Genomic DNA, 19,514 nt, shown 5'->3' on the forward strand with positions numbered 1-19,514 from the left:
TTGAGTCATATTTCACATAGAATAAAATTTACTCATTTCAAGAGAATAATTCAATGACAGTAATTTTACTGAGTGGTGCAGCCATCACCACAAATCAGTTAGGACATTTTCATTCCCCTAAGCATTGCCTTTTTAGCTGGTCTCTCCAATTCTAGTTTGTTTCCTCTCCAATTCATCTTCCTTATGGCAAGTAGATTTACATTACTAAAACATCAAAGGCTCCAGACAAGAGGGAAACACAGCTAGGTTCACATCCCACTAGAGACTCACTTCAGTGTACCGGCTGCCTGAAATTTGGAAAAGACTTTATGAAATGTATAAAATAGGAAAATAATCTCTCTCTCAAAATGGCAAGATTTAAATAAACACAGCATCTTAGTAATTTTTGAAATTATTTTGTATTGAATTTGTGGACACCTCAACAACCCGGAACATTTCATGTGAACAACTTTGAGGCTATATGCTCAAAGCATGTACTTATGTAACTGATGTTTTAATCTAAAAGCATTCCTCTTATGTATTTTTTCTAAAATTTATTTATGTGGTTGTTAGTAACACCATCCAAAGTAACACCATCCATAATAAAATGCATATTTCTAAATGGAACTTATTAGAATCATTGAACTCAATTCATATTATATGCAGGTGCTGTAACAAATTATTTTTAAAATACAGTTTATACTGATATTCAAAAACAGTGATTCCAGGATACTAGCTTGGCTGCAATAAATAATAGGACTGTTTTTATATCAACATTATTTCCAACCATCTGCTAAGTACAATTCAGCTAGTAATTATCTAGCAATTAAGCCAGCATGTCAAAAAACTTAATTGCCAACTCAACCAATTTTCAGAGTTATATTAATGATAATAGCTATGCAGCAAACTCAATTTAATAAAAATGCTTTGAACATAAATCCTAACAATTCTAACTTGTTTTTTGAATCATATATAGCTTTTGAAGTAGAAATGAGATGTGCAGAATAATATTTGAATATGAGGATTAAAATTTAATATCAAATTCTTTCCTTTCATGACTTTTTAAAGCCTTAGGCATTTTCCCCTTAAACAGAAATACCTGTCATTTGCTCTTTTTTTTCCTTCGATAGTCATTGTTTAGCCAAAACCTGTGCCCCTAACTAAACAGACTTCTTCATCCTTGAACTTAAAGATTGTCTGGTTATTGAAGAAATTCAAAGCATTCTCCTGGTGTGTCAAATAAGGCATTTTTTTCCAGAGATATATTAGAAAATAGCCCAGACAATAGAATCAGGAATTCTTAAGGTAAAATTCCAACTCTTGCACCTATTACTGTGTGACCATAGGCACCTTCTGAACTTAATTATGCCTCAGTTTCCCTGTATATAAAATGATAAATAAGGTTACACTGTAGTGTGTTGCACGGACTAAAGTTGATGCCAATAAAGTAGCACTTTATAGGCATTCACTAACTTGCAGTCATTATAATCCTCTTTTTCTGTGTAATTTATAATTTATATAGTATTAGAGTTATGTATTAGGCATAAACTGCCAGATTTTTAGATTCTAATCCACTTTTTATAAATAAATCTAATGCAAACTCTCATCTCCACTCACAAAACAAATGCTATGGCATCCATCACTTTGACTTAAAGCAGCCAGTGGAGACCCCAAAAGATACCACCATTCAAAAGCAGCCCTTCTCCCGAAAGCACTTGAACACTTCACATTTAATTTTTCTCTTGAAGACTTGTCAATATAATCATGAATATTGTTCGTATAGGAAAATCTCAAGACCTCACATTTCACTCTTACTTCATGGGATTTTCCTATAGAATATGTCTGGCAGGTTTTCTCTCAACTTCTCTTTGGGTTCATACTTTTGCTAGCATGATGCCAAATTTAATTGTTATTTTGACTTTATGGAAAAATTTTCAACATTTGTTTTCATTATTGATTTAACACAATTCATGAATAAATTCAGCAAATGTTTAATTTGTGCATAAATCTAGGAGCCACCAGGGATACAAAGACAAATAAAAATATTTCTGCCCCAGAGAAGCTCTGGTAGCAAATACAAATGCACATACACACACAAACACAAGCACACTTATAGTCACACATTCACATAATACAAAGTAGAATTATGCAGATAAAAACAATGTTATACAGTATAAAATGAATAAGCAATATTACTCATTTCAAATAGAAATAAAATTAGATATTCATTAAAAATAGAATAAGGTGCTTTGTTTCGATTTCAGCAAAATAATTATTTGATCAAAATTTCTTGTTAAACTACAAACCAACATGTGCTTTCATGTGTGATTTTATTCATGGAATCCATCATTGTTTAGTGATTACAACATTTCCCAGTGAGGTGATGACAGTCTATGTTGACTACATTTACCAAAGTGCAGGCTGATTATATTTCTGTTAAACTCTTACAAAATAATTACCAGAAACAATTACGATTATAATTAAAACTTCTTTCCCCTCAACCCAGATAATGTCTTCTAAGCATTTAGCTTTCAAGTTAATGAATAAATGAAAAGAATAACTTACAAGATTTTTTGCATTTGAAAGTATTAACACACCACTGCCTTTAAATTATACTATCAAAAGAATTATATGTGTGTTGTATGTGAATACAAAAAACAGAGAGCAATTTAATACTTTATGATTGTCTAAACATAGACATCAAGAGGTCATGTCAAAACCAAAATTATCTTTGTAATGTATCCTTAAAGATCAGTACAGATGAGTAATTTTGATGTGAATAATTTGTCTATATCAACATAGATTCAACACAATAACTATTTTGAGCCTTTTATTAATATATTTGCTTGTCCTTTACAGTTTAAAAGCACATTCACATCTTTTCCCTCATTCTAAAGCATAACAACTCTTCAAAAATAAAGGTGATTTTTATGTTCAGCTTTTATAGAAGAAAACTGCAGTTAATAGGACCATTTATTAGCAGAAGTATGGACACTTTTCCTGAATTCTTTCTAATACCTTTTGTTATTTCTTCTATGTGTAAAGTATTCAGGGAGGGGTACAGAGCACATCAAAATATTTCTGCATAACTAAACTGTATTGCTCTTGTCTGTTTGCAAAAGATGGGCATCTGTATTGTCCCCTTTGAGTGTGGCTATGACCCTGTAAGGAAATAGGTCAAATTTTCAGGGAGTTTAAACTCTAATAAGAAAATGGTGAAACAACAACATCCTATAAGACAGCATTTGATTGGGGCTTTGGTTGATCAAAGAAGCAGGAATTATATTCAGCTAGGAAGACAGAGAAGTCAGCTTGGATTTCGAAGATAACTGAAACAAATTGATAGATGAAGCCAAATGAGGACTATGCCTCTTCAAAGTCTGGTCTTAGATGGGTTCTTTGAAAATCTGCTATGCTTTCTTGGCCAGAGATTTTACTAGAGAAAAAAAAGAAATATTATTTTTCAACATTAAAAATAAATATTTCTGAAATCATTAGAGACGGATTGGGTATGCCAGACCAAAGGACTTTCTAATAAATGTCAATCTTCAACAAAACACTTAGGTATCATAAGGAAATGATAAATACCGTGGCCTATGTCGAAAAAGTTTGGCTTTAGGAAAATTATAAAATTCAGAACACTTTTTACCACATAGAATTACAGTTGTCCAATCCCAAACCTCCATCCCTCTGTCTTTTGTGAAGTACTAACACAAGGTCTTGATAGCTGGGACATTTTTAACAGCAACACAGTGATCTAAACTATAAAGAAGACCAAATGATGAGCACAAAAAGCACTGCTAGAAGAAAGAGTGGAGAGTCAAACCCAGAGTAGCCAAATCCTTTTTTTAGTCCATAAGATCAGCAATAGTAGAGGTAACAGAGTAGAGCAGGAGGTGAGATTAATGTCATAAAATTCAGACCTTCTTAGTGTTCAAGGTAGTCAGTCCATCATCAGTGGATGCTGGTCATAGGTGTGTGGGTAGATTAGCCTAAGGTCGGGAATCATAGACAGCAAATGACACATGGAAGGGAAATGAATAACACCTACAATTTTCAATAGGAGTTATATTAAGGAGGTTTTGTATCTCTGTATCTCTTTCCTAATTTCCCTTCCTTTTAATCTAGATACCTGGGTTATCTTTTTTAGATTAACCAATTTTTTTTTTAACTCACTATTTTCCAACTCAATTTGGATGATAATTTTCTAGATTTAGAAAAAAAAATCTTGGTTAGATTTTGCAATAGCCACTTTATAGACTTCCTAGGAATCTTGTACTAAAAGTTACATAGACTTCAAAGAAAAGGGAAGAATTTACGTTACTGTACTTATTTCCATTAGTACACTTGTACACATACATGAAGATAAAAAGTATAGGCTTCAAAGCAGAATTTACTTACTTGCTATATTAGTCATGTTGTTATAAGGAAAAATATGAAGCTAATAAACTGGTAGGAAAACATCCGTGAATATATAATTTGTGTCTATGTATATGAAATAAATACCTTTAAGAGAAAATCAAAAACACCCAGGTTTTGTTCATTGTTAGTCAGATTTTTCTCACTGTGACCAAAACTATCCAACGAGAGCATCTTAAAGGAGGAAAAGTTTAGTTGAGGCTTATTATTTCAGAGGTTCCGTCCAAGTTGGCTGACTCCATTGCTTTGGGCCTGATGTGAGGCAGCAAATCATGGCGGAAGGATGTGGGTAACAAAAGCTTCTCAGTTCGTGGCAGCCACGGTAGCAGAGTGAGAAGCCAAGGACAAGATATTGTCTGTGGCCACACCCCCAGTTACCTATCTCCTCTAACCACACCCTACCTGCCTACAGTAGTCCACCTAGGAGTTCATTCAAATTAATCCATAAAATGGATTAATCCATTAATGAAATTACAGCTCTCATAAACTAATCATTTTATCTCTGAATGTTCCTGTATTAACACATAAGCTTTTCAGGGGACACCTCATATCCAAACTATAACAATTATTTTACAAGGATGACCCTTGTAATTATTTTTAACCTTTGTTAAATCCACCAGCTCTTTTCCTCTTCTGAAACAAAGCTTCATCTCCACAAGTTTTCCCGCTATCACTCCCTGATGTGACCAGGCCTTTTGTTCTGTGCTCACCATTGTTACTATTGTTGAGACTTCAACACATTCACAATGAAGAACACACTGTCTCCTTTTTGTATGTAATAATAGTACACATTTATTCAGTCCTGAATGGTTTGCAAACTATTTCCAAAATATAAGCTTTGTTCATTCTCACAGCAAATCCCAGAGGTAGATATTTTTATAAATACTTTTGTATAGATGAGAAAAGAGTGACTTAATGTGATTAATCACCTGATCAAAAGGCCAAAATATAGTCTCAAATCCAAAGTCCATAGTTCCACTGGTAACTGAACTAGCAATGAAATCCTGTCCTCTGATAGTAGGGCCAGGGAATACCCCATCCTACCGTCTTAGTTTCAACAAACTATATTATTTGAAGCAGTAAAATATAAAAATGCATAGATACACATTTATTTAGAGAAATAATTATTATCACTAACTTAAACAACTTACAGGAACAATATTTGCTAATTTATACATATTTTTATCAGCATTTGTTGACTCACATATTACTCATATCTGAAGTTTTATGCTGAGTCAAAAATTATATAATCAATGCTTATTTTTCTTCTAACTTGCATCATGAAAAAAAATGAGGAATGAAGAGCCCAGACTCTTTTGACTCTATAAATTATCTTTATTGCCATAAAACATCAACAAATAAGCTCAAAATATAACATTTTAAAATTCAAATCAAATGATGGAATGATATTCTGGTAAAATAACAATAATCAAAATGAATAGAAACACCCAACTTTTAAGATAGTTGTAAATACGTGGGAATAAGTTAGAGAAGGAGAAGCATGAGATGATCTCATTTCTTCAATATCCAGTGCATCCTGATACTTTTAGAGGAAATGAAAACCAGCCACCAGGGGAAATAATTGCTGCACCATTAGCATGATTTCCGTCAGGCGGGCTTCTGTAAATGCAGTGCGCAGATCCTGGCAATTAGAGGGGATCCTGTAAATGAAGTGTGTGGCTTCACTTGTCGAGCACTTATTATTGGCAAGTCACTATACTAACAGTTTGATTTACTGCTACAAACCCTGAAAGTCTGAGAAGCATTCATCCTAATCGTAGGAAAGAAAAAACTGAAGCTCAAGAAGGGTGTATCATTTCCCCTGTGCACAGCATCACAAACCCATTAAATGGTGACGCTGGACTTGGAACCCAGTTGTCTGACACCAGGATTTATGCTCTTAACCATTGCAGTTAATCACATCTGCCAACATCATTTAGGCTTTAAAATTTCAGAGAATTGTTCACATAAATATGTCAGGTAAAGAAAACATAATTATTTTTTGACTTTTGTTCCCACTAAGGCTCTTTTTTCCCCTCTTTTCCCCTTAGGTTTGAATTTATCAATAAGACTCCCTTAGGTTTGAACTTATCAACAAGATTGTTCTGTTCTCCTTTGTTGAGTGAACAATTTCTATCTTATACATGATTTTTGCCCTTTGTTTTTGATGCTTTCCTTTCAGAGAGAATATCACTCTTAAAAAGGACTGCCTATAAAATAAAGGAGTAAGAAAGATCCATGTTTTTATATAAATATTTATTTATACACTACTACCATTTAGATTCCCTAATTTTTGCTAATTCCATTAAATAATGAATATGCTAACATGCAAACCCCCATAGACATGTGTACACAATTTACATGATCTAACAAATTCAACTGAAAATATAATATTACCTTACCTTCTAACATGCCTTAAAACATACAGAGTTTACCCATTCATGGTTTTTCATGGTTTATCCAAATGACTCCTGAGCAAGTCAAGGTAGTAGTCATTTGCTTTTTTCCCCCTAGAAGCTCAGAAGAAGCAGTTGGAAGAGACTATAGAGCTGATCCAAGATGAATGTGTGTCAGAGAATGCAGATCACTCTACAGAGGAGCCTGCTGAAGGAGGGCAAGATGCGGATGGAGAAGAGATGACTGATGGGATAGAGGAGGACTTCGATGAAGATGGGGGTCATGAGCTGGTAGGAACTAATTGTTTGGTGAACATATCCACTGGGTAACAGCACCAGCATGTTAGCAACACATTCATTCTAAATTGAGAATTAAATCATTGGGGGCTCATTTCTTCTTATATGCATATATTCAAGGGAACATCAGTATAGTGCCTTGTGCATAATAAGTGCTCAACTTCAAATATGGGTGTAAAAAATGAATAATATAAATATTACATATTTGCTTATTTCTAAAGTTCCAAATGAAATGTCTGAAATACTTTTATTCCCAAATGCTCAATTATGAAAGCAATCTTGCATTTGTACAATTAGAAATTAACTGTACGTGGACATAATATGCTGGTGACAAAAGACTATTTACTGAAGACACATGGCTCCTCCTTTAATAGTGTCACTCATAAATGACAATTGTCTATACTAGTTGTGTAGTCAACAGGCCTCTGTATAGTCTTTTTACTAAGATGACCCCTGAGTGTGTGTTGAGCTCATCATTTCCAGTGTCTGTGCTGCTTGGTAATCTGTCATTATGATCTGGGAATTTAGATATGACTTGACTTTTTATATTTTTTTCCTCTCAATGTTCTAATCACTATACTGCTCATTTCTAATCACCGTTTCCTGCATAAATACACAAGGGACTTGGTAAATATGTGCTGATTAGGCTGTTATTTCTCATATTTTATCAACCATGAAATTAAATATACTATCTCAAAGGACCTGACTAATAAAACAGTACATGGGCAACTGTGTGTGTGTGTGTGTGTGTGTGTCTGTGTATTTCAAATACCTATTGATTGATGATATAAAACTTAGATTATCCTAGGTACTACAGCTTCCAATTTGTTTTACTACCTATGTTACTTACGTAATTTTGTAAGATATCTCTCGCTATTGTTCTGGGATGGTAATAAACTCATTCACAGTTGTAAATACAGCCTAATTTTACGGAATTCTATACTGACTTCGAACATTCCAGTTCTACCTAAATTTCATGGCAACTTTAAACTTCTCAAATATGAGCTTTGAACAACCCACTTCTATTTCTACAAAATTCTGCTTCAATTTGAGGGACTTAAGTACCATTTTTTGAATTAGACTAATTTCAGGAATATGTTCATTAAGCACTAGAATGAAGGACAATGAAACTCCTCAGCTTTAATTCTACAACAGGACTTCTTCAACTCATTTTAATCCAACTTCTGGTTCAGCATTCCATTGTGGTTCGTCTTCCAGGAGGACTTTATGTTGTCATTCCCAATGGATATCTCTCTGGTTTTGTTTTAATTTACTTATCAGCAGGATTTTACATAGCTAGCCTCTTCTGTCTTCTGAGAAATTTTCATAATTACCAGTCTCTCATTTTCAGTTTCTTATGCTAGAAATGTTCCCTTCATATTTTCACTTTAAATACTGGAATAGCTCAGAACAAAATAGCAGAGCTTTTCATATTATCTATAAGACAAGGATTCCTAAATCTACATCATTATTACTACTGCCTGTCCCCACATAGATTTCCAGTAAAATATTGAAACAATATGGCCAGAAAAAGAAGCAGAGGAAGAAGAATTGGGGTCCCCCAACCCCCACTATCTTATTTTTTTTCCTAGTCTTCCTCATTCTGGCAAATAGCATAGCCATTCACACAGATTATTTATTGTTTACCCTGTGCTTCCTGTTCATTCTTTCAAATCATAGCCCAAAGCTAGTTACTTCTCTGTTGCATTCCCAAAAAGGGAAATAAAAAGCACAAATCTTTTCTCTCCTGAAAGATGGCAATATAGATTTGAAGAGCAACAATGCAGTACAATATTCACCAGGAGGCAGAAAGGAGAGCTGGCATCCACACGCCCTGGTGGCGGCTCAAGGCAAATGGCTCAAGAATGCCATCCGGAGAGAAACTACTACAGGCACAGAATCAAAGCAGATCCAGCAAAATGAGCTGAGAGAATGACTTAAATTGATGGTCTCCCTTGTGAAACAGGACACAACACAGCTTGTGCAGACAACATCTAGTCCTAACCACCTAGAGAAATTATTTCCATGAAGCAATCTCTTCAGTAAACATTTTGGGAACCTACTGCATGTGAATTGAGTGAGAAGGAGGAGTCAGGAGAAGGAGAGGAGGAGCAGGAGAAGGAGGGGGAGGAGGAAGAGTAGGGAGAGGGAGAGGAGGAGAAGAGGGGGAAGGAGGAGGACAGGAAGAGAAAGAAGGAGAAGTAAAAGAAGGCAAAGATAACTAAAATGATTACAAATTATTTCTTTAAGGGTGGAATGCAATGTTTGAGAAAAGGCTTTCTTTTGTGTCAAGTAGTTTAGTGTCTTATAGAGAAATGAACTGATTTTCCTCATCTATAAAAAATAGACGCAGAATTGATAGTTTATACAAAACTAGTCAAGGCTAAAAGACTATGATTCTGTCATGATCTAAATCCATATATTTTATTAGTGCATAGAAATCAATATTCAAATTTACTTAAAATTGAAATATGTATATTGATACACTAGGCATACAGTGTCAAATCACTACTATGTTCCTATTTCTCAATAAATCTATTAGCTAATCTTTATCAATGGATGATTGATGAATGGCACTGAGACTTGTTCTTTGGGAATAAAGAAGGAAAATCATGTTTTTCCCTCAAAAAGGATGAACTCACTGAAGATAAAGGTCACAGACCAAAATACAAGATAGTATAAATGGGGCAGTGGGAGTAAGGGCAACAGGGGAGATATGGCTTACAGGTGAGAAATCACAGGTAGCTGGCATGGTCAATAAGGACTTCCTGATAGAAGTGGGATTGGAACTTTACCTCAAATGATACCAAATTAAAGAAACAGCAAGTGTTAATTAATATCAAGGAAAGAATTTAACCTTTGTTGCACTCAGATCATTTTATGGAAGATATATATGAAATTCAAAATGCATTGGATATTTTATATGATAGGCAAATAGGTAGGTAAGTAGATAGGCAAATAAAGAAATATTTTTAAAATAAAACACCTGTCCAGGTGCTGTGTTGCATGAATGTAATCCCAGAGAGTCTGCAGGCTAAGGCAGGAGGATCAGTAGTAGTTCAAGGCCTGTCTTAGTAGTTTAGTGAAGCTTAAGCAACTTAGTAAGATACCATCTCAAAATAAAAAATAAAAAGCGATGGGGATGTAGGTTATTGGCAAAGCACTCCAGAGTTCAATCCCCAGTACCAAAAAGAAAGAAATAAAGTAAAACTACTAGCAACTTCACAAGCTTTTCTATTATCTTTACTCATTTCTACCAAATTTGTGTTTCTCTTTGTTTAAAATAACATAGTCCAAAATAAAAGTGGTCCATGTCATAACAAAGATATTATAATAATAGTATAATAATAATATATAATTATATATAGTATAATAATATATTATATATAATAATAGTATATAATATATAGTATAATAATATGTAATAATAGTATAATAATAGTAAGTGCTTAGGACCCTGCTAATTCAAAATGACCAATGAACCCTCCTCAGCTGTGCAAGAAAAGGCTACTACAGAGTAACCTAGAGTAACACTCTAGAACACCACAGAGCTGCTAGGTATGTTATGGAGCTTTGCAGAGGCTAATCTTGGGATTTCCTAAGCTAAATTCTTGGTCAACTTAGATCCAATGCCTTGAGTGCTTGCTTTAAAAAATGATATAGATCATCTAGGGAAACCACCCAGGAGTCTGTACTTTGATCAGGCTGAAGTTTAAAACTAAAACATCAATTCACAAAGGAAACTACAGACAAGCGAAATATTTAAATGAATTAGGAGAAGTTGAGTTATTTTGAATTGTACTTGTAATGACTTTTGCTTTTGATTACTATACCTAATCAAATCAGGCAAATCTAGTAAGAATCCACAGTAGAATAACCTTGCTGGATTGTATAATACTTAGGTATGCAAACTGAGTACTATATTGTAATGCATCTTTCAGGATTTAACAAAGCATTCAACTAAGCAGTAAGTCACCTGAGTTTACTAGCTATTGAATTTCTATGCACATTGGGGAAGATCTGGACCACAAATCTAATTCCTGCAGTTGAAGAGAACTCAAAGTAAACATTCTGGTGAACCATTGAAAAACTGGAATGCATAAAGCATTCTGATCAATATTCGCTTTCTTTATGATCAAAACTGAAAATGTCTCCATCTTTTTGAAACCTTTTGTTCCTTTTCTAATGAAAACCTTCACCTGCATGTCCCCCTTATCAACTGTGCTTCAATTTATTTTTTTATCATTTAGACTGAATGCTAGCTAGAGAATAAACAAGAGCTTGTGGGACATGTTCCCCAAAGTAGTACTACACAAATTCATTAGATGTATAAATCACAAGGAAGCCAGAAACTGGTTACTGAATCTTTGATTTGGGGCATATATTTCAGCACCACATCCAACAACTTGAACTCTGTCAATACATCATATGCTATCTCTCTGTCCTCCTTATAACAAATATTGAGGGCTTACAGAAAGCCATTTCATAATTTGGATGGAGTTAGGGATAGTATGAACAACCATAGTGCATGTGTCCCCTACAAATGGTCTGGCCTGGGTGCCTTGATGCTGAGACTTGGGTCAGGGCCATGACCACCAGGTCTTTTCCAGCCAGACACTCCACAACAGAAATAGGAGATGGCTAAGCCTTTGATGTTAGGTACAGGTTGTGATAGGAAGACATCTCTGCCACTGGTTTCTTACCCTGGAATCCCGGCTCTTCAGAGCCCTCTGTAATAAGGGCTCCACATCATGATTTAACACTTGCAACTCCTGTAATTTCAATCATTTTCATTTCAGCTAAAGAGCTCTGCCCAGCTCATTAGGGCATTTTCCCTTGGAAGGTAGACAACTTGACTCATACAAAAGAGTTCTGTCTGTAGTCTGACAGAAGCAAGTCCAAATCCCCGTGTCTAGATGCAGGGTACTTACCTGTGCCCTTGTGGCCTCAATGTTTTAATTTATAAAAGGGGATTGACAATAATTATTTTTGACCCATTGTTTTAGTGAAAATTAAATGAAGTCATATCTAAAAGACCTGTATCAAAGTAAGCATTGAGTTAAAAATGTGCTAAGTCTTTGCTTGTTGTGTCAATATTTGGATCCTTTTATATATTTTTTATTTATTTTCATCTTTTACTTCATTTAATTTTGCTAATCGCATGTTGCCATTCCACTCCAAACATAGTACAAATTAGGTCATAGTAGGAATAAAGGTACAGGCTTCATATTAACCTCTTCATGTAGTACCTTGTTTTCCTTCCCTTGGAATCTCTCCTGGTTATTTCTGAAGATTCCAGGAAGCGTCTCTGCTCTGTTTAAGAACACATGTTATTCAATGCTTCTCCTACCTGCTCCCCATCTGCTTTCCTCTTGAAGATGCCTTGTTAAAATCTTTGCTGAGAGGATGTTGCTCTCAGCTAACAGGGCTGCCCCTGCCATCTCCAAAGATGCAACACCCATAAGGTGCAGCTGGTGAAGGGTACTTGCAGGACCCATGGAGACAGACAAGCCACACCAGATTCCTCATTAAAGTTGGGAGAATGATACCCCTCCTCTCAGTTCCAAGTAGAAAGTTGTCACCCAGAGTCAAACAGCCTGAAACCTGAAATAAGAACTTCACTATCAAGAAAAGTGCCAATTGAGCTATTTTGCAATAATTCTCTATTTTTGCCCTTATTGCTCTGTGGATTCATTTCTAGAGTTGTCAGTATGGTCCTGTAAAACCTAAAGCCGGGCCATGTCATTCTGCTTAACACTCTTCTATAACTGTTTATCTCATCAGAATAGAAACAGGTCCCCACAGTGATCTACAAAGTCCTGGATGACCAGGACCCTGTTATCTCTCTGATTTAGCTCCTGGTTCTAAACCATTTACCTCACATCAGCTATGTGACCTCCAAATTCACACCATTCCACCTCAGAGCCTTTGCATTTGCTGGTCTTCTGAAATGGAGACCAATAAGGCAGAAGCCAGACATGAACATGAAGGGCCTTGCTGTGCAAAAGTTTCAAGTTCATCCCACGAATTCAAGTAAATAAATCAGGAAGTACCCATATATGAGAGAATTAGAATGCAATACAATCTGTGGGTCTGATGCAAATGTTTCTGGAGTGAGATAGAAATGAGGTTTCTAGAGGTAGCAAATAAAAATACAGGATGTTCAGTTAGATGTGCATTTCAGGTAAACATTGAATAATTTCCTTATGTACTCATGTTTCATATATTGCATGAGACATCCTTTCACACACACACAAAAATATTTTTATCTGAAATTGAAATTCAACTGGCTTCTTGTATTAGAAATACAATTGAATACTGACCTTGAACAAATCATTTAACTTCCTTCAGATTGGTATTATCATTTGTGAAATGGAATAGAGTAGCCACCTCATAAGGCTCTTATAAATATTAAATAAGGTTAGCCATGGACTCTGCTTGATCAAATCATGGGCACAAAGTTAGCAAGAAAATTGTAGCATGTGTTATCATTGTCTTAGTTCATTTTATGTTGCTATAACAAAATGTCACAGATTGGGTGATTTATAAAGGAAAGAGATTTTTTTTTTACTTACAATTGTGGATACTAGCAAATCCAAAAGTATGGTATTGGCATTTGCTTAGCATCTGGTGAGAGACTTCTTTATGCATCATAATGTGACAGAGGACCTCTCATGGTGAGATAGAGCAAGCATGCTAGGTTGAATTTCTCTTCCTTTTCTCATATAAGAGCCATTAATGCAATCTTAGGGTCCCACTCTTGACATCATCTAATCCTAATTACTTTTTAAAACTCCACATCCACATATCATTAGCATATGAATTTAAGGATTAAGTTACCAACACATGAGTTTTGTGGGAAACATTTAAACCACATAATTCATAATCTTCTCATTTTGCAAGTGAAGCCTTCAACGGAACATTACAATATTTCTACCAATATAATCTTCATTTGGAACTTTGTCTCTTTAAATGCCCTAAAATACTCAGACTTATATAAAAAGTACTTACTATTTGTTAAGACATTTTCAGGAGGAAACAATTGTAATATTCTCAGAGGACTCATACTTTGATTTCATCTTGTTAAATTTTTCTTTGATTTTATAGTTCCCAAGTTACTCAGTTCAAAAGAATTTAAAGTCTCCTTATGTTTTCTTTTAAGATAATGCTAACTATCACTTGTGGTTATATGTAGCTTTCATGTTCACTTTTGCTATAGATTTTGCTCTCTGGCTTATAGATTTGGCCATGAATTTAGTAATAAATGGTGAATTTTTTTAAACAGTTTGAGCATGTGAGAACCTTCATGCCTTGCATCTTCTTTGGCCATCCAGAGACTTATTCATTAAACAATGACCAAATATGACTTGTTTTTAAATAACCTTTTTAAACAAAATAATGGCAACTCATTAATGTACCAAATATTGTTAGATGTTGAAGATTCAAAGAAGGAGGCATAGTTATAGAATTTCTGGTTCTATAAATTTTCACTGGGAAAAAGAGGGGAGGGTGGCTGCAACCACTTGTTAATAAACATATTAACAAGACAGTATGATAGGCACAATTACCACATGAATTATGCAACACAGCATGGGAAGTGAGATGTGAGATGACAGGGCCAATGAATCCGAACATCCTTAATAGAGGCTCTGACATTTGAGCTGTTTCTTGAAGAATGAAAAAGCTATGCAAGGAAAACACGGGTTTGATGGCATTTTATAGAGAGAGAATAGAATATGTAGGGAAAGGTTTGAAGAAGTTTGGTGAGTCTATTGAGAAGTTGGTAGTTTAATTTGTCAAAAGCAATATAACTCAGGATGGCCCTAGGACCTGCAGCATCATACCAGGTGAAAATATCTTAGAAATGCAAATTCTCAGGCTCTAACCCAGCCTCACTGCATCAGTAATTCTGAGGGTAGATTCCAGCAATCTGTGTTTTGGCAGGCATTCTGATGCCTAAATTTGGGTGCATATAGCATTGCCAAAGGTTTTTTTGTTTTATTTTGTTTTGTTTTGTTTAATATTTATATCAATGACAAGAGCCACAAACTACAACAACCGAATCATAGTGGGGGGGCGGGGGTGAAGATGTTTTAATGTGTAGCCAAGATTGAGAATCACTACGATGAAGTGTATGGTACAGAAGGAAGAACAGACGTTTTACCAAAGAAAAAGTAAACACATAAAAACTCCATTAAAATCAATCATCCTCAAGAAAATACTAATTAAAACTACAATTAGAAAACACTGAACGCCCACCCCCAAGCCCAGAATGGACAGAATTGACTGATGTCAAATGATGGCAAATACGTGGAGCAATGAAAGTATAGTATTGCACATAAACAGCAGAGGCTGTCTGAGGGGTAGGGTAGAGGGCAGGGACTGACTTTCCTGCAACATCATTCTGTACTCTACCCTGGTGAACGTTCATTTTTATTTCAATATTCAGCTCCTATGGCACACCCTGTGCAAACCTTCTTCACATTCCCAGTTGGAGTCAACAGAATCCTTCATAACTCACAATCACCTCTCTTAGGACACTTTTTGCAATGCTACTACAACTTCTTTTAAGTGTCTGTAACTAGACTGAAAGCCCTCTGAGGCCTGGGTATTCTCTCTTCACTTTAGATCCAGCACGCATAGTACGGTATCCAGCACCTGCATGATGATGATGGGTAAGCAGGTAGACAGAGGGTGCTAGACTATATTTTCTTTAACATACTTCATCATGCCTCCATGCATTTATCTATGCAGTTCCTTCTACCTTGAATAACCTCTCCACTCTTAACTGTGTCTGTCTGGTGAACACATCTCTTTTTTTTTCAAGACCCTCTTTTCATGTCAAAATTTACCTCTTCTGCCCCCGCAAAACAAGGATACATACATTTACCTGGGTTTCCTCTATCGTTAGCTCTGATCTGTATATACCTCATCAATCTTTACTTGCTATATTGTAATTAAAGACTTTACCACTTTCTGGCTCACTGATTTGTAAATTTCTCAGGACTTATTTTATTGTGTGTTTTTCCTTAGTGTAGTGCTTAGCATATGTTAATGTTAATAAATATTTGCTAAAGAAGGAGAAAGGGAAACATCCTCAGATTACCTCAGATGCATTGTGAGAACTTTTAAGCATATTTTATTGTCTGTTATGATCAGATTGTATTCTAAATATTCGTCTTCTATGCATTCCCCCTGTGATTTAGAGGATTATTACATAAACCACAGAAGCAAACCGTTTTCATTATAACTTATTCACAAGGTCATTCATGCAACAGCCTTGTCTTCAGTGCACTAAGGAAGAACAACAGAAGGAGGCTTAGCACCAACACATCAAAGCCAGCCCGGGAGTCTGGACTCTGCTGTGTTGGTTTTCAGTGCATTGGTATTATCACTTCCCACGAGTGATCAAAATGCAAATCAGAAGTAACCTGAATTTAGTTAGCAAAACTAGAACGCTGAGTTATAAAGCAAACGAGAAAACAAGCCTCTCTCTCACTCCCGATCTCCAAATTTTAAAGCTAAAATGTACTCAAAATGCAGATAGTCAGAAATATAGGAGAAAATAAATTTGAAAAGATTCAAAACTCAAGTGTGCCCAGATAAGGAAGACAGATGCTTTGATATTAACTGCAGCTAGGAGAACTACAGTTTTCTAATGTGGTTATTAGAAAATAGACTTTAGAGCAAAGAGTTTCTGAGATGTTAAGAATAAGTATTGTGGGAGACAGGCAATTTCCAAACTGCCTCTAATGATGTTAAAAGGCAACATAATAAATCTAGAGTATAGACTCAAACAAAATGAAATATTTTCACTGTCCCTGAGTTTCCTAGCAGCAGCAGAGAGGAACACAGAAAGGTTCTGACATCCCTTGGGAATGAGAAGCCACCCAAAAATATGCTTTAAATACGCCAAACATGGAGAGAAGGCTACTTTTCCAGAAAAGCTATAAGATACAAGAAGCAACCTAAAGTACTCCAGATTTCAAAAAGCTAGTTATGAAAGTCAGAAATAAAATGATCTGCCAGCAAAAAATTTTCTCTTTAAAAATATAGAGAAAAAAATAATTTTAATTGAGTAAGCATTAACAGATTTACAAGGATATGAGTTGGTACCAAAGTGATCATGATATCATGATGCTCGTTTCAAATAAAAATTGCACCAAGTTAGGCAAGGAAGACTTTATTCAAGACTATTTCAGCAAGAGTCAAAAGCTACCAATAGGGGAGAGAAAGTGAACTCAACTTCCCTGATACACAAGGCCAAGAAAGGTTTTAAGCAAGGGCTAGTGGAAAAGTGCCTAAAGAAGTTAGGAGGAGGTTGGTCAATATGATTAAGCCATCTTCATTTATTGTTTCGTGCTCCTTAGAGTTAGGCTCCTGCCCTCCTGCAGAGACTGGAAGTAAAGATTCTTTCTTCTCTATGATTACATTTTATAGGAATGTCTCCCAGGTCTTTAAGACAGACATTACTGGGTTTGTAAAGCTGGAAAGAAGCTGGGAGAAGATTCACATCTCAAAGGGGCAGAGAAAAAATATGCCACTAAAATTTCCCTAAAATATATACCCTAAGAAAGGGGAGGACAAGGGCTTAAATTCAGGAAGAAAGTCATCTGTAAAATTTTTGCCATTCTGAAGGGACCACTAAGACCTTCTAGATCCTGAGGACAAAAATCTCACCTTTTATACAGCAAAGCGAAAGAAGGGTTAATTTTCTCTTCTAAAGAGACATAAAGCTATATACTTCATGAGAGTTTCCTGAAATACCTCAGAGCAAATTCCAGAGCTTTGTTTTTACATTTATTAAATTAAAACCAAATCTGGATTTAGTAAGGAGAAACTTTATTCAAAATGATTATTGCAAGAGGGAAAAGGACTATTGCAATAGGGGGAACACTTTAAACATAAGATCAGCAAGCCTCTCTAGAGAGATAGGCAAAAAAAGGTTTTCTTTAATGCAAAATGTAAACAAGAACCTGGTATATGGAGGTTGATGAAAGTGCATAATTGAATAGAGAATGCTTTACTCTGAAGCCAACCTTATTTTCTAGGAGTGTTCTAAGTAGGGATTAGGTGGGACCTCAGGCTAAGACTGAGCTAAATTTCAGGATCCTGGGGAAAGAAGTGAACTGAACCAAAGCTTGATTAATAAGCATTTTATTTTCATTGATCAACAGAGCAAAACAACTCACTTAATCATTTTTGAAAAGAAGAATGGGAATCTGGGGGTCTGGGTCTGGTCTTGTCATAGGTAAACAAGATCTGAGTCTTACCTAAGTCCTATGGGGAAGGGTGAAAATGCAGTAGCCATTTCCCAGAACAGAAGGAAACATTATCACATATCCAGAGGTTATTTGGTTTACAATCTTGGAGATAAGTCTATATTGTATCCACTGGGCCTAATCCCTAATAGGATTTATCTCTATGTCAAAGTGATAGGAAGGATACAGAAACATAGGCCTGTAAATAGATTAGGGACTAAGAGGAAATCAACCTCTCTGCCTTCTATAAATGGAGAAAAATATTTCCACCCGCCCTTACAAAGTGCAGATTTAAGTCTGTCGATGCAGATCAAAGAATTATTTGGGCTTTAAATTCAAGTGCACATGCCTTTTAACAACTATCAGACCTTAGGCAAATCACTGAGTCTCTAGGGTCTCCACATCTGTCAAAGGAAGTTTCTGTGGGTTATTGAGAGAATCCAATAAACCGAGTCTATAAAAATTTCTCATATGGGATTTTGTATGGCAAACGATCTCTCCCTTAATTAACAAAATTAAGTAGAAGTACCAATTGGAGGAACTTTTAATAACTTTAAAAGAAATTTAAATAGTTTGGTTACTATGTTTATACAGATTCCTTGTAACTTTCCTTGTCTTAAAATCCTATCATATTTTATTAGCAATCTTGTCTCTGGAATCAGGATACTCTTTCGAGAATACAGGCTGACATAAAACCATTCAAGAAACCATCTCAGATAAAAGTCACAGTAGTTTCAATTTACAGGAAGTGGTTTTCATTTCTATGGGGATACTAAGAAGAAATGGAAGAGGCCAAGAAATAAAAGATGACACATAATTAATGTATTTAGGAAGAGAAATTGCCTGTATTTACTTCATCTGACTTGATACATTATGGAATTTTTAAAAATATTTTTAGATATAGCTGGGCACAATGACTTTATTTTATTTATTTATTTTTTAATGTTGTACTGAGAATTGAACCCTGTGCTTCACGCATGCTAGGCAAGTGTTCCACCACTGAGCCACAACCCTAGCCTGATACTTTATGGATTTTTGTATTTTGGTCTTTTTGGATTCCACTCCACCTCCAGCCCTATCCCTTACCTTGGTGCCTTCACATCAACCTGGCTGGAGACAGACACTTTAGGTCACTTATGTGAGGAATTCCTATCCAAGTGCT

At 35.4% G+C, this 19,514-nt stretch overlaps 1 protein-coding gene across 10 annotated transcripts in view; it reads left to right on the forward strand.

Moving 5' to 3' along the window:
* Ralyl (RALY RNA binding protein like) overlaps positions 1–19,514 on the forward strand; it is a 441,521-nt gene that overhangs the window by 398,498 nt on the left and 23,509 nt on the right. For 6 of the 10 annotated variants that reach the window (XM_058583702.1, XM_046458648.2, XM_046458645.2 and 3 more), the window contains one exon: positions 6,913–7,820. In XM_058583702.1, coding sequence (XP_058439685.1) covers positions 6,913–7,124 — 212 coding nt within the window. In that variant the 3' untranslated portion in view covers positions 7,125–7,820. Of the gene's footprint in view, positions 1–6,912; positions 7,821–19,514 lie in introns of those variants that run through there. The other 4 variants (XM_058583703.1, XM_046458643.2, XM_058583705.1 and 1 more) reach the window with 2 other exon arrangements.

The sequence above is a fragment of the Marmota monax genome, unplaced genomic scaffold (genome assembly GCF_021218885.2).
Source record: "Marmota monax isolate L192 unplaced genomic scaffold, Marmota_monax_Labrador192_F-V1.1 WCK01_AAM20220418_F8-fsc00147, whole genome shotgun sequence".
Classification (NCBI taxonomy): domain Eukaryota; kingdom Metazoa; phylum Chordata; class Mammalia; order Rodentia; family Sciuridae; genus Marmota; species Marmota monax.